General features: G+C 52.2%; 2 protein-coding genes across 2 annotated transcripts; one reads left to right on the top strand and one right to left on the bottom strand.

Annotated features, from left to right (window-relative positions):
* Nucleotides 1–398: 398 nt before the first annotated feature.
* Nucleotides 399–13,819, bottom strand: PEDS1 (plasmanylethanolamine desaturase 1). Its single transcript, XM_071447136.1, has 6 exons — nt 13,605–13,819; nt 10,455–10,574; nt 5,022–5,113; nt 3,142–3,286; nt 2,283–2,495; nt 399–1,537 (listed from the first exon to the last, which is right to left on the bottom strand). The coding sequence occupies exons 1-6, from the start codon at nt 13,729–13,731 to the stop codon at nt 1,416–1,418; spliced, it is 819 nt and encodes a 272-aa protein (XP_071303237.1). The 5' UTR covers nt 13,732–13,819; the 3' UTR covers nt 399–1,415.
* Nucleotides 13,820–20,453: 6,634 nt separating this feature from the next.
* On the top strand, nt 20,454–22,529 carry CEBPB (CCAAT enhancer binding protein beta). The gene has a single exon (XM_071446738.1). The coding sequence runs from the start codon at nt 20,454–20,456 to the stop codon at nt 21,426–21,428; it is 975 nt and encodes a 324-aa protein (XP_071302839.1). The 3' UTR covers nt 21,429–22,529.
* Nucleotides 22,530–23,060: the final 531 nt, after the last annotated feature.

Below are 23,060 nucleotides of genomic sequence, written 5' to 3'. Positions count from 1 at the left end.
TAACACCATTTACAGCTAGAGGAGGGAACATACCTTGACCATCACTAAGCTTTCAGTCAGGCAAGAACTGAACAAGATCCAAATCACATTAACTTGATAAAGTGCCTGTTGGATGTTTTTAGAGAAACTTCTTCACCCCAATCCAAATGGGGTTACTCCTTTGCATCCAGAGCAGAATGAATTACTTACACTTCTTGAAAGGTGCAGAAGTCTGGTCTAACATGGTGCCAGGCTCCTAAAACGCTGGCAGGTGATCACTCCAACCCAGACAAGCTGTGACAGGCTGCCAGGTGTCTCAGGTGTGGGACTGCACGAGGTGGTGTGCAACCACTGATCCAGCTCTGGCACTACGTGCTGCCAGCGCAGCAATGAAAAACAGCAACAAGACTTGAACATGATTAGTATTATCCAACTGCTTTGTTATAAATATATTATATACATTCAAACATCACATTAAAATATTATTCCATTACACCAGAAGAGATTAAGGCTTTATATTATTTACAGAAACAAGCAAGCACCTTAAAAAAATAAAAAGAACAAAACACCAGTCATTGACATTTCCCTTCTACCATTACGAGTTTGATACCTTGAGCTCTTGAATACAGCTATTTGCAGTGTGCCCAATGCTAGAACTATTTCAAACATTTATTGTCAGGGTAGGGAACACTTAATAGAAGACTCAGCAGTGAGCACTCCACACGAACAGACACATGTGTTGTAGGGTGCCCTCCCTCTCCTCAGAGGCTCCTGAAGTTGAAGGCTTATGCAGAAACTGCTCAATTCCATGTGGAGAGTAGAACAATTTTGTTTTAAGGGAAACTGAAGACACTTGAGGATTGGTGGCCCCTGGAGGAGCGGGATTCTCCGGTCTGTTGCACATGACATCAATCAGGCTGAACATGATAGTGAAGACAGAGCTGAACGTGGATCAATCACCGAGTGCATTGAGCAGGCATGATTTATAGGCTTCCATTGCTCCCCACTGCTCCAGCAGTGCCCTCGCACTCCAACACCCAGTGACAAAGCTGTCACCTCTCCCTGCAGGTCTTAGGCAACGAGCTGCTTGGGAAGTGTTCAGAAATGTTGATACAACACACGCTTCCTGCTCCCCCAGTGCCCCTGCAGTGCCTGTGGCGTGCCCGTACCTCACGGATACAGCGACGAAGCAAGTTCTAAGGTGTAAGCAGACATGGCTACACAAAAAGGTGCTCAGTGAGAGTAATCATCTTCATTTCAAGTATTGTTTTAAGAATTAGTTCTTTTCATTGTAGTCTGTGTTAGCACTTTTTAGTTTGTGCTTTAGAGTCTGTTATTTCTTTGCAGGTCTTGAATTTGGCTGATGGCTTTATTTTCTTTTTTCTTTTAAAAACAACATTGGCAACAAGTTAAGGATTGCAGAAGGCTGGCAGAAGTTACTTGATTTTCTGAGCCCATTTCATATCATCTGCTCTTGGCTTCTCCCCAGTAAGTCCTTGGATGATGTTCTCCAAACATCTCCAAAATCTTATCTTCTCTAATGGATAATTCAGCCAACCTAAGGGATTGCAAAGGAAAAAGAGGATTAGTTTGTCGTAGCATCCAAAGTTCAGTGTTTTTTTTTTAACGAGAAAAAAAAGCAACCCGCTCAATACTGCTAATAATGGTCAGGCTTAAACTCTCGGGACATAGTAGGAATTAAAAATAGCTCTTTGGGTGGCAAGATTTTTGCTACCATCTGTCAAGTCAGGCTTCTTAATTGTACCATGTTTCTACATGACATTCTGCTAATGAGAATTAGATTTTTTTCTTGGCAGAGGTTTCAAAACCCACATGAACCGTTTGTCGACGCCAATGACAGAATGAAGAACCAGAGTGGTTAATTTCCAGCTGTCTGATTAACTTGATAACTTATTTAGGATTGTGCAACACTAGTGACTGAGCATTCCCACCTGTACAGATATAAAAGGAAGCTAAAGCTTTCTGCAAACCTGGATGCTGAAAATCCAGAAGCCTGGCTTGTAGAAATGAGCATTCCAGAGCAGCTGCAGACATTCTGCTCTTTAGAAGGAACAGCAGCTTTGGTGAACAAACCCCATTAGTGGCCTGAGCTCACCAAGACCCCAGGCAACCAGATCTCAGCACCACTGACTGCCCCCTCAGGCTCTGAGCTCCTGCAGCTGATCACAAACCTTCCCCCACAAAGGAAGGTCCATGCAGACCCCAGCTGCAGCTCTCCCAGGAGCTCTGGGAGCATTAATGCACAGGCTGCAGGTGTGCCAGCTGCGCTGGGCAGGCCGTACCCGTGGTGATGCAGAAGTAGGTCTCGTGGGGGGACACGTGGTGGATCCGGTGGTGCTTGCGGGGCAGGATGATGTGCCAGTCCTGCAGGAACACGACCCAGCGGGGAAGGCCAAAGTACGTGTGGGACCACTTGTGGATCTGGTTGGTCATGGTGATGAAGATGATGAGGGCAAAGACGTAGCACTCCCAGGGACAGGTCTCACACAGGGCCTCTGCAAAACACCACCAGCAGCTATGGCAGGGCACGCTTCTGCCAGGACAGCCTCCTGCCCAGCCAGGGCTGCCTGCTGCTGCAGGAGCTGACAGAGGCCTCGCCAAAGCTGCTCTGGCACAAGTGTCACAAGAGCCAGCGAGCCATAAGCAATTCCCAAATGCCACAAGACAGGCTGGGAAGGGCCAGAATCTGTCAGCACACCGTAAACAGGAAGTCAAACTGAGTTTACCATCTATAAAATTAATTTGACCCTTTAGTTCTTAACTTCTGCTTTGCACATAAGGCACTTGTGCACAGAGATGAAACATTCTTTTGTGTTACACACTTTGACACAATGAGTTTCCCCAGATGTTCACAGCTTGGTCCCTCTTATAAAAAAAGCATTTAGCATAACTTCTAATCTTCCTTGCACAACTCTCCAGCCCCAGATTCTCTGCTGAGCTAGAGAACCTCACTGTGCCACCTTTTGTCACCACACCTCAAAGGAAAGGAAGTTTCCCTCCCTCCTGCCAGGAGCACCAGGCTTCCAGCAGCTCTTTCTTGTCATATCACATCCAGGGATTCCTCCAAACTTCTCATGGACAAATGTTCATTCAATAGCAACAAGAACACTAATTCCACAGCAGTCAGAAGTAGCAGCTTACCTGGGGAAAAAGACACAAATTTGTATGCCATGTTGGCCAAGGGGACCAGTGTCATGAAGCAGTTGTCTCCATTGGTCTCTATGAAATCATGCCTGGTGATTGCTGTGGGGTCAATATGGTGTTCCCTAAAGGGTCTGATGAAAGCCTGGGAAAACAATTGGATAAACACGATACCACACTCAATAATGGTCTTGGAAAAGAAAAATATTACAAAAAAATAACCCAAACAAACTCTCTTACACTCAAATCTGATGATTGAGTTGAAGAGAATTCCACAGTACAAAACATGTAAATAGGATTCAAACATTTGTCATGAGGACACTTCAGATCATGTGATTTACATTTGCAAAGCAATTCAGTTCCCCCACACAAATCCAAGTTTTCTTTGTTTTTCAGTTTTCTTCTTCTAAATTTTCACTTAGGACTTTTAGTATGTAGTCTTAAAAACAAGCATCAGCACCCTAATTTCACAGGCAAAATGAGCCTGTGAAATTCACTTGCTAAGCAGAATCAACCAAGGAAAAAAAAACACTAAAAAATTAGGATTCAGCCTACCATATTTATGGGCTACAGATGCCAGCACTAACAGACTAAATGCCAATTAAGTGACTGGACAAAGCAGTGGAAGACAAACAGACTATACAGAAGTCACCTCTAGGAGCAGAAATCACATCTGAACACACAGAGCAATTGTTTTACTGTGTGGGACACAGTTACTGATTTGCCTTTAACACTTGCAGCATGTCCAGCCTGTGCAAAGGTGTCCTGAGCAGCCTCAGCTCATGGTTTAGTGCAGAGTCTCTAGCAGTAGGGATTTTAAAAGTTATTTTAACTGTGGTCCAGGATACAGGGGTTCAAGACTACTAAGTCTATTGAAGCTGAACAAAAAAGCCAAACTCAACAGTTTTAATTCTGCTGTTGTAGTTTGTGTAACTCTGGATACTAACAAGGAATAGCCCACTTTTTATATAAATAATGATCCTTCTGATATTGCACTGTGAGGAGTAATTAATGGTAGCTGTTAAGAAATTTAATTAAGAAAACAGATTGTTGCCTACTACAGAAGCCAGTGCACCTTCCACTAAGCAGCTGACATTTGTAGCTGCAGGTGTATAATACACATCAAATTAAATCTTCAGTCACCACCATTCTAATATTACTGTGTTACAACAGGGGCCCATAGAAAAGGGAACAGGGAAGATTCTTCCTGGAGCAGCCTCACGTTTCACAAATTTTTAGGAGTTCAGCTGCAGGGACAACTCTCCAAATCTGTGTTCCTGACCTTCTGAGCATGCACAGAGCCCAGCCAGGGTCCAACACTTGTGCTGCCACAGGCTGTTCCCACAGAGCCTGCAGGGTCTGCAAACGCTGCCAGCCTCAGGCAGGTGACAGAATGGAGCAGTGCCAGCCCACAGTGTCCCCCAGGCCAGGGGCAAGCACAGCCCTGCCCAGTAGGGCCCAGGCAGGTGACAGAATGGAGCAGTGCCACCCCACAGTGTCCCCCAGGCCAGGGGCAAGCACAGCCCTGCCCAGCAGAGCCCAGGCAGGTGACAGAATGGAGCAGTGCCACCCCACAGTGTCCCCCAGGCCAGGGGCAGACACAGCCCTGCCCAGCAGAGCCCAGGCAGGTGACAGAATGGAGCAGTGCCACCCCACAGTGTCCCCCAGGCCAGGGGCAAGCACAGCCCTGCCCAGTAGGGCCCAGGCAGGTGACAGAATGGAGCAGTGCCACCCCACAGTGTCCCCCAGGCCAGGGGCAAGCACAGCCCTGCCCAGCAGAGCCCAGGCTGTGCCCTGGGCTGGGTGTGGCACAGAGCCCAGCCCAGCTGGGAGCACGGGCACTGCTGCAAAAGGCACTTCAGAGAATAACAATGTCAAACCTTTCCAAGGATGGGCAGCTCCACAGATCCCCAGGTGTCTGCTCCCCAGTGGAACAGTCCTGAGAGGAAGTCGGCCGTAATAACTCCTGCAACTGGAATGAGAGTCAGACAAACACAGCATTTTTACTGATTCAGTCACATCTTATTCTTATTTCAGAAGTTAACTTGTTTATCTGCCTCTAACTTAGATATTTACAACCACGTGAGATCTACACATTCTGAATAAACGGAGGGTCAGGCAATTAGGAAAAGGAGCAAGACACCATTTGGACAGCAGCAATCTTCATTAAATCTGTATTTGTGTTTAGCCCATCTCCTACAGAACAGAAATACCTTCCTAGTGGGTACCTTTTGCTCGGCTGACCCCTCACCTCTGCAGTCCTTCCCCTCACCTTTCATTTTCAGAGAGGGAGAAGAAATAAAAAAGCTCTTCTCCTATTATAATTCAGCCCCTGCTGTTGAATCCATTATCCAGTTGGCCCAAACTCTTAAATGCAGCAGGAGACTCTTCATTCTTTATCTACCCTTATTACACTGAAGACAGCTTATTTTCTAAGCAGCAGATTCTGTGCATTTGTTCTTGTTTCAGACCACACACACAGGCTACAGCAAGGCTGGGTGGGACACAATAGCGTTTAGATCTGCTCCCAGCAGCTGAAAGGGCAAGCAGCCTGGGCTCAGGGGAAGATATCCAAACAACACTTCTCTTTGCAAGACTCAAATGCCATTCTCGCTGAGGTAATGCCCCCATTAGCCTGCCTTGCCTCCAGCTGCTGCATCATCCCAGTGAAATAACTGCAGGAACAGCAACGCAAATCGAGGCAAAATACCAACAGCTCAATAGATGCTCCTCGTGTTGCTTTGATGTCAGCTGGTAAAGGGAAGAATGGAGGGTGCCTGAAGCAGTGCATTATACTAAAGCAATTGGGATAAAACCTAACTACCAGCAGTCTTGTTCCAGCTGTACTGCAGCAGGGTGTGCTCTGTCCTCTATGCTCCTCTGTGGAGGGTGAGTCACAATAAAAGAGCAGGAGCTGTGCAGAGGTTCCACAGAACCAGCACGGTGACACTTGGTGTGTGTCCTGTCCCTGGGCTCAGAGGGCACATCCCACTGATGAGCTGGGCCCAGCAGCCTCACACACCCAGCACTGCCTTCCCTGAGCATGGCAAGGCCAAGGCACAGGAGCTGCAGGGCTTGCTCAGAACACTGGCAATTCTTGGTATGCAAGTAGACTGCAGAATAAGGAGGAGGGAAGGCAGCCCAGCACCCAGGGAACCCAAAGGTGCACCAGTGGACTCCAGCCAGTATCCAAGCAAACACTCCACTGCCACACATATTTGCTGGAAATGCTGCTCTGTCCCATTCGCCCACACCTGTGATCCTCTGTGTGGGCACCTCCCAGGCACACCAGCCCAACACACAGGGACACAGGGCACCTCTGTCCTGCTTGTGTCCAGCTCAGAAACCAGGGACTGTGCAGGGTTTGTGACCCAGGAAAGGCCCCTCTCCACCTCCTCAGTGCTTCAGTCAAACTGAGAGACAACCTGCAAGCTCTGCTCTTGTGGGTGACTCTCAACCACTTCCCGTGGCCAGGCTGCTCCCTGCAGAAGGAGGAGGCCCCACAAGAGCTTCCAGACACAAAACTGCTGGGCACATTCACCATTAAAAGCTGCACTTCACCGAAATTGTATGAGCTGAGTAAGCTTGGCTTTGCATAGATCAAATCATCAAATTGTAACCTGGAGTCTTATATCAAAGTATACAAAGTTTCATATCCACTGTAAAAATTCAGCTAGAGTCTCTGGAGAGAAAGCAAGCAGGATACGATGTTATTAAATAACCTGATGCTATTGTGTAACATCACTGGGAAGTAGAGCCGTGTTTAATTGGTGGCTGTATGAACTGGTTGAACAGCATTAAATGGTCTGCATGGATAACTTCACACAGAAAAAATCTTGTTGGCTAAATATCAATATGCCAAAGTACCAGTTGTTTGTCACTTATATGCTTATGAAAATAAAGTGCCTTAGTCACCTGGAGTCCCCATTTAGTGACTTTCAGTACAGAGAAGGCAGGGGTTTGATATTATGGCAAGTTACGAGGCTAAGATTATAATCCCTGGACATTTCAATAAATATAAACTGCAGCAGCTTGAAAGAGAAAAAAGAAGAGTTCATAAATTTGGCTAATAAAGCTGAGGAACTTTCAGTCAGACCTGGACCTGAGAGTGCCCACGAGTGGCATCCCTGGAGCTGTGAGGCAGCAGGACATGGACACCTGAGCAACGTGCCCAGCACTCACTTCAGCCAGCATTGATGTCTCTGGAGTGTTCTTTGTCCAACACGTGCCACAGCTTTCGTGTGTTACACACTCATGTCTGGCTCTGCAATGCAGCTGACCAAGGGCAGCCCTGCAGAGCTGCTGGAGCTTGAAACAAAGAGCTTCTGGGCCTTGATGAGATCCAGTTTTTATTCTGAAACTGCACTAAGTGATTTCCTCCTGTGTGCTCTCTCTGGCTGACCCACAACCTCTGCAATACTGAAACATGTACCTCAAATGGGTTAAAAAAATCAGCTTCCCATCTTTCAAGAGAGCAGTAATTAATTGTAACTTGTATCATGTCACAAGATGTTCCTAAAGATATCTGCTCTATGTGGGGCAGTTCCTAGGAATATAAACAGGTTACAACACAAAGTTAACTCTTCTTTTTTTGTAAGACTGTAATGAGCAGTGCCTGTCATGAACCAGTGTGGCTGCAGATAACAGTCACATGCCTGAAACAGGTCAACCAACTTGGAAAAAAGGGGCTTAAAACCCTATACAAAAATAGGAGGAAGGAGAGGAAAATGAAAACCAAGATTCATGCTGTAACTTGCCAAACTTTTTATCTAGACGTTATTAATATATGAACTATATACTCAGCTCGTGTATATTGAATAGGCTGGGCACCACAAGCTCACCTGAAGGTATGAGGACTTTCAAGCCTGACATTACATGCCTTGGTGAGGCTTTTCTGCTTGCCACACAATAATCCCTTTGCCAGCCTTGTCCCCGGCACTACCAACCTTCAATGACAGTGGCAGAGGCTGCTCTGGCTCTGTGGCACTGCTGGGATGTTGTCCTGCTGCAGTGGGAAACACGGGGGTGTTCAAGGTCCCCCAGAGCCCCATTCCCAGCCAGGGCTGCCTGACTCAACTGGGTGCCTGTGTGCATGCAAATAAAACACCAAACTCAGACTTGCAGAAAGGGGAACAGCTCCATGGCTGCCCAGCAGCTGAGGATATCCAGAACAGGGCATGACTGGAGTGAGCACAAGCCACAGCAGAAATCCATCCTCTGCCCACTCTTTTTCTTTTTTTCTTTTGGTGAGGAGGGAAGGAAATTGTCTCATCTCTGCTAAACCAGCCTGGAAGGCAAGAGAGTCCCGTGGCTCTTCCTGTGCAGCACGCTCATCTTTAGTCAGCAGGACATGACACAGCCTGAGCTGCTCCGAGGCAAGGCCAGCGAGTGTCCTCAGAGCTGCGCTCCCCTGCAGGCCCCGAGTGACTCAGCAGGGCCAGGGCACCTGCGTGCCCCCGCCACAGCACGGAGGGAGGGGACACTGTGGGGAGGGAGGGCTGCCCCACTGCAGCCACAGCAGGGGCACATCTCTGCTGTCCCAGGAATGTCCAGGTTAAGGCATTTACAGTATTGCTCGTGTTACAATTGCATGTGCCTCTAAAGGCACAAAGAAAGAAGCTGGGACATGGCCTTTAATTACACACACAGGGTTTAGGCTCAGTGGAATGGTGCAGAGTATTCAAAGTGCTTCATTTCCTGAAGGAAAGTATGTATTTATGTAAGAGCACACAGAGGGTCCCTGTGCAGTGAACAGGTCTGTGCAGCAGGACAGATCCAGCCCCTGGAACAGACTGACAAAGACCTGGCAGGAACTGGGCCTAGAGCTCTGTCTTTATTAGCAGAATGTTTGTTTTATGACTTCAGCTCAAGGTCAATATTCCCAAGAAGCCTGAGGGAAGCTGTCAATGGAGCACACCTCACCCTGTGGGTGACTCAGGATTCTCAACTGTGCCCGTGGAGCTCCTCACGTATTTAGGAATCAGGACTTTTATGGATATGACTTGCACAATATGCAATAAAACCTAATACTCAGTGTCAATTACAGACATCATTCATACTTCAGCTGGAGAAATAATGTATTGAAGGCAGCAAAACAAGATAGCCTGAAGCACTTACTATTTTATGGCACTCATTTTTGTACACAATATCAATTATTTCCACACCACTTTATTTACACAGAATCCAGATTCTGCTACTTTAATCATTCACTACTACTTAAATAATACTATCAGTGAATTGGCTGCTTTATCAGTTAAACTGGTAACCAGGATATCAGAGAACTCCAGCTTTTATCAATATTAACTTTGAGATGAAAGCCAGCTGCAAACAGATTGCACCACAGGTTAACCATCATTGCTGATTCTCTTGTCTGGCTCTGCCCTCACCCCAAGCAGCAGTTCCCATTCCCATGCCATGTTCCCTCCATTCCTCCCAACACCTCCAGCTCACCAGCTGAGAGCAGCCAAGACTGAATTAAGCCAGGAGAGCTGCTGTGATTGACAGTGAGGACACTGCTGCCCCCAGCCCCAACAGCCTCTCCTCAGACACCAGGAACCCCAGTCCCAGCTTTGGCAGGAATTCAGAGCTTCTGCTGTGTACCACTGCTTGAACCCGGTGCAGTGTTTGGGGTGGGGTTTGTTTGTTTTGTTTGAACTCATTAGCAATGCCCAGCACTGATGATGAACAAGTACTGTTCTCTTCTAAAACACACACCCCACACAGCTTATAGGAAAGGTATTTTTTTCTGAACATTCTATCAGAATCCTTCACTGGTTCTTCCTCTCCTCCACAGAAGAGGTGGAATCAACTTTTCTTATACTCCTGGAAAAAGTCATCATTCAGGATGATAAAGGCCAAACATCACATCCTGACATGAAAGCACAATTCCTCAGAATTCTTGTGTTCAGTCTGCAGTCCCCAGAAATGAAGCCAGTTTGATGCCTCAAGCACCAATTATGACATTTCCCTTGAGCTTTTGCGTTCTGGAAAGTTCTTGTGAACACTTTTGTCGAGCAATGTATTTTGTTCCCAACTCTGACCATTTTGACAGCTCTTTTCCTTCTCAATAGTCCTTACTCTTGCAGTGACTACACAGGAACACCAAACTTACTCAGCTACATCAGAACTTCCCCTCTGAGAGGCTGAGAAGCCACTGACACGTAAAGACAAAGCAGCACCACATTTTGCAGAGGGCCTCAGTTTCAGAGGCTCACACACAGATGTCCCTCTCCCTTTCCAATAGCAAGTCAAGGCTGAAGGACCCCACATGAAGGGAGTCTTGCCTGGAGCAGCAGCAAACAGCTCCTACTTACATATCCCAACGAGGACCGAGGGCGTGTGCTCCAGCCGCAGGTACAGGAGCAGATTGTAAAAGTTGAAGCAGATCAGAGAGAAGCATAAGATGACAGAGATCCATTCTTGTAGTCTCTTTCCTGTTGGAAATAACAAGGGAGAAAGCACGTTTTACTTTTATCAGAGAGGAAAATGTGAAGCCTGAAATAACAGAGAGAGACCATTCTATGCCTGGATGATTTGCTCCACTTGCCTGACACGGAACTGAAACAGAAACTTATTCATCCATGGGAGGTGCACACATTTTCTTAAATGACAGTCCTCTTCCCTGAGCCACTACTACCCTCTTCCCTCTGCTCTTGTCCAGTTAACGGGGCCAAATCAGACACCATCTCACACTGTCCTAGTTTCCCTCTCCCTGAGATTGCTGGCATAAAGTTCCTCCACGTCACATCTTTTCTCAATTTGCATTTCATCCAATATTCAGTGTTGCTGGAAGGGCTGAATCTGGGAACAAATTTCTGGCCTCAAACATATTTAAATCACCTTGTGATCTGTAATATTTACAAGCTCTGAGATTTTGAATAAAGCTGTTGTACTAACAGGAGAAAGCACTGTTCTCACCATTCTGTATTTTGGTGGCCCTGGAATGGCTTGTCTAACGTCACAAGTACTCCCCTGAAGCTTCTCCCTGAACTGCTGTCTTGTCTGTGCCTTCCTGCTCCCAGGCAAAGGCTGGCAACTCTCAGCAACTCTGAGATGACAAGGGACAGAACAAGAAAAGAGAAAGAACTGGCACAAATTCTCTCCTGCACCTTGCTGTACCACTTTGTACCTCTATGAAAAAATCATTTACTGCCTATAAAAAGGGAGCAGGCACGTCAGAGTATGGTAACACTTGCACTATCAGGTTAGCACAGAAGGCAGCTCCCTGCTCTTCACTGCTGCATCCCCACGAGGCGCCGAGGCAGAGCACAGGGAACACTCAGGGTGAAACCTGCAGGATTAGGGCACAGAAACAGACCTTTAATACCCAAGGCCAAGAAGATCTGAGCTGTCACCAGAAGGGCCTGGGCTGCAGGCAGCTCTTAATGCCCTCAGGAGCTGCCAGGCCAGTCCCAGCCTGTTCTGGGGGTCAGCCAGCACAGCCTCCCCTTGCCAGGGCTCCCTGGGGCAGTTACCCCACAGCCCCAGTCCCTCTGGCAAAGCAGAGCACAAGGAAGGCTCAGGGAGGGCTCCAGACAGGGGCACATGCTCTCCCAGGAGCAGAGGCACACTCAGGCCTGGCATGCGTTCAGCTTCTGTCCTACTCCTCCTCTCTGCTGACCTAATGCCTGATCAAATTTCTCCTCCTAAATGCTAAATCAAGTCCTCCTTCTCACTGTACCACGCAATGAGCAGGGAAAGGAGGAACATAAATGCAGGATCAGTCTTATCTCCAACGTGCCTGCAAGGCAACATTTGAAAGTGTGAACAAAAGACTTTGACAAGTCAGTTTTAGACGTTCTAGAAGGGCCATGGGTATATAAATTAACACTCTCTGCAGTAGCAGAGGAGAGAATAGTAGAATTAAATTAAGACACAAGAACAGCCATATTTGACAGCAGCATCAGGTCACAACGTGGGTGATTCTATAAAGAGGTCCCTGGAGTAACGAAAGTAAGAGTTAATTAACACTCACTTCCTTCATAAGAAAACCACACCCTGATTAGAGGAGCTAAGTGGGTAGATCCACATGGAACAATTAGCTGAGTGCTGGAAAGGAGGCTGGCAAGTCCCCTGAGCTCAGTGTGTGCAAACACCTCTGTAGTCTGAACCCAGGGATCCAGCATGGCTGTCGAGATATCCAGGTTCAAAAACACAGCCTCAGCTCTGCACTGGGAAGGCAAATCAAGGAACTGAGTCAGCACTGATAACTTGTATTTAAAGGGCACTCAAACCCCAAAGTCTGTGAAGGAATGAATTGCCAAAGCCACAAAGTATGTGCTTAAAGAAATCAGAGAAACATTCCAGTCACGTTCACGCTGCACAATTCAACGCAAGCCCCATTCTTATGGATTCAGAATCTGAACATGATACGCTTCAGCCATAATACATATTCTGGCATTGCTTATGTAAATTATTTATGTAATTCCAGAAGAAACCTGCATATCTAATACACCCTCAGCTCCCTGATATATCACTGTACGTGTGCTACAGCCAGCAAGAAGGGCAGCAAGCTCTTCGGGGAGGAAAACCTTTTCCTTATGAGCCAGAGCAGTGGTTAAGTCAGTGAGTGCTTTTGTGTAAAGCACAGGAATCAGACCCAGTGGCTGAAAGGTGTCACAAAGGACCTGCTCAGGGCAAGCTCGTGGAGAGCAAAAGAAACTGAAACAGGCAGACTTGCCCCAGTCACACAAGCGAACAAAGGCCTTGGATTTCTTATCATCACTTGGCTCTGTGTGAGTAAGAGCACCTACTTGTGCAGGAATTGCCTTGGATGTGCAAGCTGGGCTCAGCTGATCTGCTGGAAACCACAAGACACTCAAAATACATCTTCCCTTCCCTAATTCTTCACCAGAGAATAGATTCTCTAGGAATGGGAGGAATACCCAGCACTGCTGACACTGAGCAGTGACCTAAAAACAAATTATGCTTTTTTTACAAGGAGTTTGCAATTATTTCCCCAGCATAGTCAAACAGCCATTTACCGAGCACCCAAATAACAAACTAAAGCTTGATGAGGAGTTCCAAGCTGCAGGAAGAGCGGAGCAGGGACTGAAGCATCCCCGTGCCGGTTGTGCGGTGCCAGGTCCGCAGAGGCTCCGAGGGCAGAGCCGCGGCTCCAACCTCGTGCTGCGGCCACACCTGCCCACCTGCGCTCGAGGGGAAGGCTCGCTTCTGTCCGCCGGCTTCAGAGGGCGGAACGTCCCTCCCGGGCAGTTTGTGGCTGCGAGCGTTGCCGCCCGCACCCGGCCCGTGCCGCAGCCCCGCTCCGAGCCCAGGGCCGCCAGCCCCGGCCCTTCCCGCTCTTCCGGGGCGCCCGGAGCCGGGCCGGGGACAGCCGGGCCCGAGGGGAGCCGGCCACGGGAGCACCGGGCCCGGCAAGAACGGGGCTCGAGGGGAACGGCTCCTGGGGGAGCCACCGCGAGCACCCGGCCCGCGGGCCCCGCCCGTCCGCGCCGCCTCACCTGGCGAGTAGAGCTCGGCCAGCTCGCGGGCCCCGGCGTGCTGGGCGCCCCAGCGCCGCCCGCCGCCCTCGGGCTCCTCGGCGGCCTCGTCCCGCGGCGCGGCCGCCCCCGGGCCGCTCTCGGCCATGTCCGGCCGGGATGGGCGCGCAGGGCCCGCGGACCCGCCCGGCAGCGACGGGAACGGGCCGCGCTGCGGCGGGGGGCGGGCGCGCCGGGCCCCGCCCCCTGCGCCTCCCGCCAATCGCCGCCGCCGCCGCGAGCCCGCCCGGCCAATGGGCAGCGCCGCCCGGCGCGCAGCGGCCAATGGCGCGGCGGCACGGCCGGCGGCGCAGTGCGGGGCGGGGGCGGCCGGGCCGGGCCGGGCGCGGGACCGGGGCGGGGCCGGGGCGGAGCCGGGGCGGGACCGGGCGGGGCCGGGCGGGGCAGGGCAGGGTGGGGCGGCGGGCGCGGCCCGGTCCAGTCCGGGATGGGGGCGGAAACGGGCCCCGGGCGGGGTCGGGCGGTCCCGCGTGTTCCCGTTCGCACCGCCCCCTCCGCCCGGTGGCTCGCGCGCCCTCTGCCGGCGCGGGGCGCTGTTCCCGCGGCAGCGCCCGCCCGTGCCCGCGCCCCGCCACAACGGCGGCAATGCGGCCACGGTCGGTGCTTTGGTGGCCCTGCCCGGAACCCGCCACAACGGCGGCAATGCGGCCACGGTCCGTGCTTTGGTGACCCTGCCCGGAACCCGCCACAACGGCGGCAATGCGGCCACACGTGCCCGTACGAATGTGTGAGTGAGAGGAGGATGTAAGCGGCTGTGGCTGAGACACGTTCCCGGCATCCCAAGTCACCTCCAAGGTGTGTTGGTGATTTTGGTTTGTCGAGGCCGAAGGGCTGCCGGGAGGAACAAGCACCGGCACGTTGTTACCGAAGTTTGGCTGTGCATGGGCTATCAAACGTCCCTGGAAAATGGCTCAGGATCGGCGGGACCAGAGCCGCACCTGTCCGTACCGACGGCACGGCCCGACCGCCGGCAAGGGCACGGCACGGCACGGCACAGCCCGGCCTGGCACGGCACGGCCCGGCCCGCAAGGTGGCGCTCCAAGCCTGCTGCCGGGCGGGGATGGGGATGGGGATGGGGATGGGGATGGGGATGGGGATGGGGATCGGGATCGGGATCGGGATCAGGATCGGGATCGGGGTCGGGATGTGGCCCGGGGCGGGGCTCGGGGGTCTCCTTGCCGGTCCCCGCGCCCCGGACACGGCCGTGCTGCGCCTCAGCCCCGGAGAGCGGCGATTATCGCGTTACACACTGAACTCCTTCCCTGACCCCGCGCCGGGCAGGCGGGAGCAGCACTGGTGCCACGGGTGCCACCCGGCCCCGTCCCGGCTCCTGCCCGCTCCGCCGGGCCGCGCGGTCCGCCCGAGCCCCGGGGCACCGGGGAGCAGGAACTGGCTGCGGTTCCTCGCCGGACTCTCTCTGGCATGGGAAAGTGTCAGTGGGTGGCAGAGCTGGAGCAGCCACTCCCACGGCTCCCGTCCAAAGCCGAAATGCAAAGGTGGGGAGACGACAGGGGCCGAGGAGCGGCGTGTGGAGGACAGAACACCGTGGGTACCCCAGCTGCCAGGTGACACGGACCGGCCCCGGGGCTGTTCCAGTGCCAGCACTCACAAACAACAAGCCCGAACCCATTCCCTGGCAGCCCCACTTTCCCTGTGGTGCTCGACACGGGGTGAGAGCAGATGGAAAACAAGTATTTGTACAGTCTAGAGCACAGACTTCTAACGCTTTTAGTAAAGAAAAAAAATCTTCTATTTCTTCACCTAAGCACTTTCTCCTGTCACCCCATCTCAGACTTCCCTTGTTTTATGTTGCCCCTTGCCATACACCCCATGGAGTTCAAGCTGTCTGTCCCACAGCCTCAGGACCTTGGAAGAGTTCTCCTCTTTTGGAATTCCTAAGTGAATTACCAAGTTCTGTTACTAGGAACCTCTGACACTTCACAGGGTTCCCTGGAAGGACAGAATTCATCTTCCCTTGATAGATCTTTTGAAAGCTTGGATACACTAGAGGTCACAAATGCATGATCTGTAACAAATTCATCAAAGCAGGAGGCTGCAATTACCCAGGAAATGTCAGGCAGCTACAGAGAACTTTTGGACAGTTAGTGGACAGCAAATGCTCTGCCATTTTTATGGAGCACAAGGAAATGGGCTACTCGTAAAACACAGTCACCTCTCACTGTCCCTGCTCAGATTGACAGCCCACATCCCTCGAGGCAGCCCACTCCAGGAGGGACTTTCTCTGCCATGCAGGACGGAGATTGTGGCTTTGCTTTGTCACTGTTCCCTTCCATGGGCCTTTGTGTGCTCTGACTCTTCCTCCTCTCTTTATTTCTCAGAGCCACAGAGTGGGCGCTCTGACCTCGGATTTGCTCTGGAAAATTTTCCGTCGGGTCAGGGAGGGAATTTGGCCGATGTTGTCCCACCGGTGTCAGTCTCCAGGTGTCGTCTCCGCGCGGCCAGTAGGGCAAAGAGCAGCGAGGAGATAAAGGGCATTGAGCAACGCGCGCTGAAAGGCCAGGCCCGCTGGGTCAGAGGTGAGCAGAAAATCAGCAGAAGACCAACAAAAGCCATGTCCCAGCCCATCACGGTGTCACACGGGAGCGGGGTGAGGGAGTGCTCGGGGGGAGGACTCTGCTCTGTAACAAAGGCAGCGAAGGAGGCCAGGAGACACAGCCTGCAGCCAGCCCTGGGACTGCCAGCACGGCCTCCGGCTGCGGGGCACCGTGTGGCAATCCCTTCTTGCGCTAAAGTGGAGCCAAGTCTGAGCCTGGCCTGAGCCGGGGCAGACAGAAGCAGAGCCAGCCTCTCTCGAGCTGAGACATTGTCCCTGTCTGACATTTGGCAAGGGCTGTTGTTTCACAGCAGAGAACAGCAAGTGGAGAGCAATGGTTCCAAACCTGCGCTCTGCCAGGTACAGCTGGGGAGTTGCTGTTGGCATATGGTGTGCAGCTCAATAAAGAGAGACCTGGGGCTGGGGAGAAGGGAAAAAAAGGGCTCAGCATGCTCAGAAATAAATTTCAATGTTACTTCTCTATTTCACAGCCTTTATTGCAACATTGCTCTTCTTAGGCCAGTGTTTCAGGCAAGGTCCCCTCCTACCCCCAGAGCTCTTCCGTGCTTGCTGGCAGGGACTCTGCTCTGGGATCCCTCCTGTTCTCCTCCAGCTCACCTCCAACAGCACCCACAGCATCTCAGGCACTGCTGGCACTGCCTCCCTGCCCTGCTGCCCCTGCCCTGCCCCTCTGCTGCTCCACACTGCAGCTCCGGTGCCATGCAGCTCTGACCTTACTGACCTGCCAAGAGCTACTGCCAGGGAAATCATAAATGGGACAAAGCTGAGCAAGAAACATCAGAACTGTCAGCCAGGCTCTTTCTAGGCTACGACCCTGGGTTCAGAGACCTTCTGATAAACACTCTGGTGTGTGAGCCATCACCACTAAACTCACAGCATCTCCCCAAAGCTGGTGTCATTCCAGAGGCAGCTGATGTAGACCTGGAGTGTGAACTGGAAAGCTTGCAAGAAATCCTGGAAAAAAAGACAATTTCCAGGAAGAAAATTCCTCTGCAATGCTTTACTGTAGGTCTGAGCCCAGAGCTGCAAAGTTGAGGCTTCTACAGTGCCAAGAGAGAGCACAGTTTAATACATGACAGAGATGAGCAGTGAGGATGAGACTCTTCCCTCCACCTTTTCACCACGCTGGCCTCCTCCTGTTCCCCTCCCTGTGTCTGGATTGTTTCACACATGAATGTAGAGGAACCTGGATGCTATTGCATCAGATTTTTTTTCCTCAAAAATGTTATATTCTTACTAAGTATTTTGGGACTTTTGCTGTCTCCTCCCTCAGCTGAATAGTTCTGAAAAAAAAAAGAAATTATGAAATTGCTAGAAGGAAGGTGCTTTTCACAGAAGGGCTGCTTTCCTAATGGAAATTGCTCTGTTGGGAGACAGGCTGAAGGGCTGCTGCCAGTGCCTGGGTCCCTTTACCAGGAATGTCTGCATCTCCCAGGACAATCATTAGCAGCCTCTGCACATCTGGCAAGGCCAAGCCAGGCACTCGCAGGGACAGAGCCCTGTGTGCCCAGACCTGGGCTCAGGCCTGTGGTGTGAGCCTTGCTCTGCACCTGTTCCCATTTCAAAACCCCCACTTCTGGCCACGCATTTGTTGTGACAAGTGCAGAAATAATTTGAAAGAGACCAGAGTTAGCCCAAAACCTGCTTGCCGAACGCTGGGCTGTTGGATAAGTGGTTAGTCCCGCCAACAAGGTTCCCATGAGAAGCTGAGAGCGGACGTCGCCTCCATGAGAGTGGATGTTGGGATTTGAGGTGAGCTGGAGGAAGTTGAAAGAGATCCAGGTAGAGCAGGGAGGTGAGGGGGAGAAGGGAAGGAGGGGACAAGCCGGGCATCCAACCTGAATTACCACCCCAGCTGACGTGATCGGGGTGACTGCGGGATTACTCAGCGCTGGCCGGGAGAGCAGGTGTGGGCCACGCCAGCCCTGATAGAATCTGGTTCACATGACAGTTGCACAGACTTTATTTTGTTAGGGAAGATTAACCCCAGGCAGGAATACAACTTTCTGCTGCAGAGCAGCACAGAATAGGGCAGAAATTTGAAGAGGGCAAACTCAGATCTCCAAAAACATCTTGAAAATCTGTTCAGGAATTTTAGCAAGCAGCTTTAACGTTTGACTTCAGCTTGAGGACCACGGCAAGCTGGAGACCTGTGGGGCAGTGCCAGGGCAGACCAGCTGTGCCTGCAGCAGGTCACCCCCCAGGAGGGCTCCCGGGGTGGTGGCAGGAGCTGGTCTGCCCTGGCTCCTGCCCCTGGGGCCCTGGGACCGTTCGGGGTAGGAAACACCAGGCTGATTTTCAAGAGTTCGGTTGGAAGGGCCAGTTAGGGCAGCCACTGGATGTAACTGCCAGATCAGAATGCAGGATAAAGGCACAGGATGAGGGAGTAAACAGCCCGAAGAACAAGCCCTGGCTCACTGCAACTTGCCAGTATTTGCACCCAATACAGATGTTTGTATTTATGAAGGTATGGGCTCCAAATACAATCTCCAGACCCAGCTCTCTGGCCAGGCCCAGCTCCAATTTAATCTCTAGCGCATTCACCAAAGATTAACTTGGTAGATAAAGATGGAACTAGAAATATTTGAAGCCTGAAAACCTGTTAGGGAGCTTTTGTTATGGAAACAAACAAATAAACCCTATTAAAACGTGAAAAGAAACATAAAAAAGAAAGAAAGAAAAAGTCTGATGATCCACTGACTGATTCTTGAATTCTTCCTCTTTTCAGAGTTCTGAGGTTTGAACATTAAGAACAGTTGACTGTTTGAATCATATAATGCAATACCTGTTCCTCTGGCTTAACGTTACAATATTTCCCACACCGCAGGATTGCTTCACATTATTCTAAGAGGCAGTGTCATTTTCCCTGCAGTGCTAGGTCTTCTTTACTGAGGGAGGACACTCCTACTTCCTTTAATTATATGTTTTGTTTTAAATTAATGTCCTTTATTCTGGGCATGAATCATCAGCTTGTAGACAGGTAAATGTGGGAGTAAGAGAGTGAAAATATAAGTTTGATTCCCAAGGTGGGTGTCTTTAATTAAAACGGACATCGGGATTCAGTCTTCCTTCCCAAACTTACCCCGCAAATCTCAAAACTTTTGGATTCCACGTTCTGACACAGGAATCTAACTCTCCTCTGACCCCCATTCCGTCCCCTTTGGCTCCAGCGCCCGTTCCCTATTCCCGGTTCCCGCGTGTGCCCTGACAGTTGCACCATATCGTGCAAAGCAAATATGCCAAGACAAACGCTGAGGCCCCCACGGGTGCTGGCAGCGCTGGGGAGGCAGCGCGGGCTTGGCTGGGCTGCGGCCGCCGGCGGAAGCTGGGGCAGTGCCGTGCTCCAGCCCCGCACTGTGCGGAGCGGCTCTGGGCGCGTCCCTCGGGACACTCCTGCTTGCCAGTGGGATTCACCAAAGCAAGCCCGGCACGCAGAATAACGGGATCCTTCGGTTTGCAGCTTTCCCCCCGCTTTGCCAAAAGGAACTTGGAAAAATCTTTCCTGCCTTGATTTCCCCTAGGGTGAAACGAGACCCAGAGCGATCCGTGCCCAGCCGCGGCGGCGCTGCCAGCCCCGGGCACTGCCTCTCTATCTCCGCGGTGCCCGAGCGGAGCCCGGGCGGGCACGGGGCAGCACGGGCAGTGCCCGGCACACGCTGTCCCTGCGGCCCCGGGGCTGAGCGCTGCCCGCTGCCGCCCCGGCCAGCCCCGACCTCCCGCACCTGCGGGCCCGCAGCCGGCCCCTCCCTCCCACCGTCCGTCTGTCCGTCCGTCCGTCCGTCCGTCCCTGCCCGGGTTTGCTGTGGGCGGCCCGGCGGGCACGGCACGGCACCGGCGCACCCGCCCCGGGAGCCTCCTCCGGGGCCGGGACCGGCAGCGCGGAGCGTGCGGAGTGGCAGGCGGCCAGGCGGTGACGCGCCTGTTGCTATGGGATCCACCGCCCCTATAAATAACTGAGGAAAGGAACTTTCCTAAGTCAGAGACTTTAGGACACGGGACCCAGAACCAGATGGTCCGGAGGAGACGCGCCAGCCCCCGCCGCAGCTGCCGGAGCGGTGAAGCCCCGGCGCGCCGCAGGGACTGATCCAGCCCGGCCGGGCAGCGCCGCGGGGCCGTGCCCAGGCCAGAGACTGCGGCAGGGTCTGGAGCCCCCCACCCCGACGGCGGCAGCTTGACCCTCTGCCGGGGGGGGCCCCCTGCGTCGTTTCCTCCTCCCCGCATCCCCCTTTGCTTTCATGCAACGCCTGGTGGCCTGGGACGCAGCATGCCTCCCCATCCAGCCGCCCGCCTTTAAATCCATGGAAGTGGCTAATTTCTATTACGAGGCGGACTGTCTGGCTGCTCTCAACAAGCTGCACCCGCGGGCGGCCGGGGGCCGCTCCATGACCGAGCTCACCGTCGGGGACCACGAGCGAGCCATCGACTTCAGCCCGTACCTGGAGCCTTTGGCGTCGCAGCCGCCGCCTCCCGCGGCAGCAGCAGGGGGCAACTTTGAGCCTCCGTGCAGCAGCGGCGCCGGCCAAGATTTCCTTTCCGATCTCTTCGCCGAGGACTATAAAGGCAGCGGCGGCAGCAAGAAGCCCGACTACACCTACATCAGCCTCGCCCGGCACAGCCACCCCTGCGCCAGCCAGAGCCACAAGCCGGGGGGGCTGCCGGGCTGCTTCCCGCCCCAGATCGTGGAAACCAAAGTGGAGCCGGTCTTCGAGACCCTGGACTCTTGCAAAGGGCCCCGTAAGGAAGAAGGGGGCGCGGGGCCGGGACCGGGGGGCATGTCCTCGCCCTACGGCAGCACCGTGCGCTCCTACCTGGGTTACCAGTCGGTGCCGAGCGGCAGCAGCGGGAACCTGTCCACCTCGTCCTCCTCCAGCCCCCCCGGCACCCCCAACCCCTCCGAGTCCTCCAAGTCCGCCGCCGCCGGCGGGGGCTACTCCGCCGCCCCGGCGGGCAAGAACAAGCCCAAGAAGTGCGTGGACAAGCACAGCGACGAGTACAAGCTCCGCCGGGAGAGGAACAACATCGCGGTGCGCAAGAGCCGCGACAAAGCCAAAATGCGCAACCTGGAGACGCAGCATAAAGTCTTGGAACTGACGGCCGAGAACGAGCGGCTGCAGAAGAAGGTGGAGCAGCTCTCCCGGGAGCTGAGCACCCTCAGGAACTTGTTCAAACAGCTGCCCGAGCCCCTGCTCGCCTCCTCGCCGCGCTGCTGACCCCCGGCCGGGGCGAGCGGAGCCGCTCCTGGGGCCGGGCCGAGGGGGGCGAGAGCCCGCGGCGGGCGGGCGGGTTTGGTTTTCATTTGTGCTGTTGTTGTTGTTGGATATTTTTTTGGGTTTTTTTTGTCTTTACCGACATGTTGGCGGAAGGCTCCGCCGCCGCGCGGGGTCTGAGCGGGGCCGGGGCTGCAGCGGGGCGGGCGCGGAGGGGGCGCGGAGGGACCCCGGCCCCGGCCCGGGCGGGCTCTGCTGGGCGCTGGGTTATTTAAAAGAGCGAGAGGAGAGCAAGGGCAAAGTGATGCAATCCTTTAAGCATGGCTGGGAATGCTGTGTACATGATGCAATCTCGTGTAACTGTCAGTCATGGATTGAGTAATCTGTTAAAGATGTTCCTACAGTTTTTTTATTATAAAGAATAATCTATTTCTATAAGAAAATACATATGTATATTTTGGGATCTATGCATTCTTGCTACATTTGAAGCATTAATGAACAATTTTAATAAACTTTATGACTAGGTTAAAAAAAAGTAGCTTGTTTTATTTTGGAGGCATGTTTAAAGTTAGATTAAACACGGGGTTGAAATTCCAGCTGATTCTGGCTCAATGCTGTGATCAGGGATAGGGATTTTTGTTGGTCTTTTAGCTTTCTCTGAGAGAAAGGAAAAAAAAAAAAACCACGACACAATAATCAAAACCAAACCCCAAAACCCCCAAGAGAAACTCGGCAAAGAGCAGAGCTGGAAGCCTTAGCCGGTTCTTGTTGCCTCATTTTGTTTCCTTTAATCACCTGCTTTAGCTGCTGCTTGGGTGTTGTTTGGGGAGGAGGTGTTTGTGTTGGGTTTTTTTCTGCACTTCATGCTGTTTTGAACGTGTAGAGCAAGATGTGCTATCCAAACCATGACCAATCTTTGGCAAATAACGCCGAGTCTGAAGTGCGAGGGAGGAAGAAAAAGTAAGGGAGGAAGCATGAAATGAGGTTTTGTTTGTGTTTGGTTTTGTTTTTGTTTTTTTTCTTCTTCTTTACAGAGTTCCTATTCTTTACGATTCAGCATTTCTTATGTTTGTAGTTTACAGGAATAAACATGAGAAAGTAGCATTTCTGTTGGATTTCGGTAATTTCGGGCATTGCTCAGGAAGCTCCCATGAGACCCAACCAGGTGAGAGGCTCATGACCCACCCCCTTCCCTTTGCTTGGAGATGTTCTCCTAAAAACTCCTAAGAACTGCAGGTAGATCCTCTGATGAGAGGGGCAGGAGGGCAAGAGGCAGACGAGTGGGGGGTGCAGAGGAGGAGGAGGAGGAGGAGGAGGTTTGGGGCAGGCCAGGACTTTGTTCTGGGGGATCCAAGGCTGTGCCTGCTGCTGGGACAGGCCAGCCTGGCTGGAGCTGCTGGCTGTTACCCCGTGCTGTAAGGTCTGTAAGGAGTGAACAGACCCAGGCTGGTTATGTGGAGGGAGTTGGGCAGAAGATCAGCTCTTAGTCAGCATTTTCCATTTTCCTGTTAGGCCAAATTTAAGCGTGAAGTTTTTCGATCCAGATTCCCAGTGCCTGGGGAAAGAAGCTCCTCTGCTGCCTGTGCTCTGACAGCTGAGCACAAAAGGGGATTTCAGTGCAAAGACAGAGGCCTT

The sequence above is a fragment of the Agelaius tricolor genome, unplaced genomic scaffold, assembly GCF_023055355.1.
Source record: "Agelaius tricolor isolate 1412-34295 unplaced genomic scaffold, bAgeTri1.0.p SCAF_23, whole genome shotgun sequence".
Lineage (NCBI taxonomy): Eukaryota > Metazoa > Chordata > Aves > Passeriformes > Icteridae > Agelaius > Agelaius tricolor.
Note: the sequence above shows the minus strand (reverse complement) of the source record. Positions and strands in the feature narration are given on the sequence as shown.

What these genes read in the sequence shown, in the direction of transcription:
- PEDS1 (XM_071447136.1), bottom strand. Translation starts at nt 13,731, where the DNA reads ATGGCCGAGAGCGGCCCGGGGGCGGCCGCGCCGCGGGACGAGGCCGCC. An exon ending in ATTTGTGTCTTTTTCCCCAG is followed by an intron (nt 2,496 to 3,141) that starts GTAAGCTGCTAC and finishes GGTGTTTTGCAG; the next exon opens with AGGCCCTGTGTGAGACCTGT. An exon ending in CTACTTCTGCATCACCACGG is followed by an intron (nt 1,538 to 2,282) that starts GTACGGCCTGCC and finishes GCAATCCCTTAG; the next exon opens with GTTGGCTGAATTATCCATTA.
- CEBPB (XM_071446738.1), top strand. Translation starts at nt 20,454, where the DNA reads ATGCAACGCCTGGTGGCCTGGGACGCAGCATGCCTCCCCATCCAGCCG.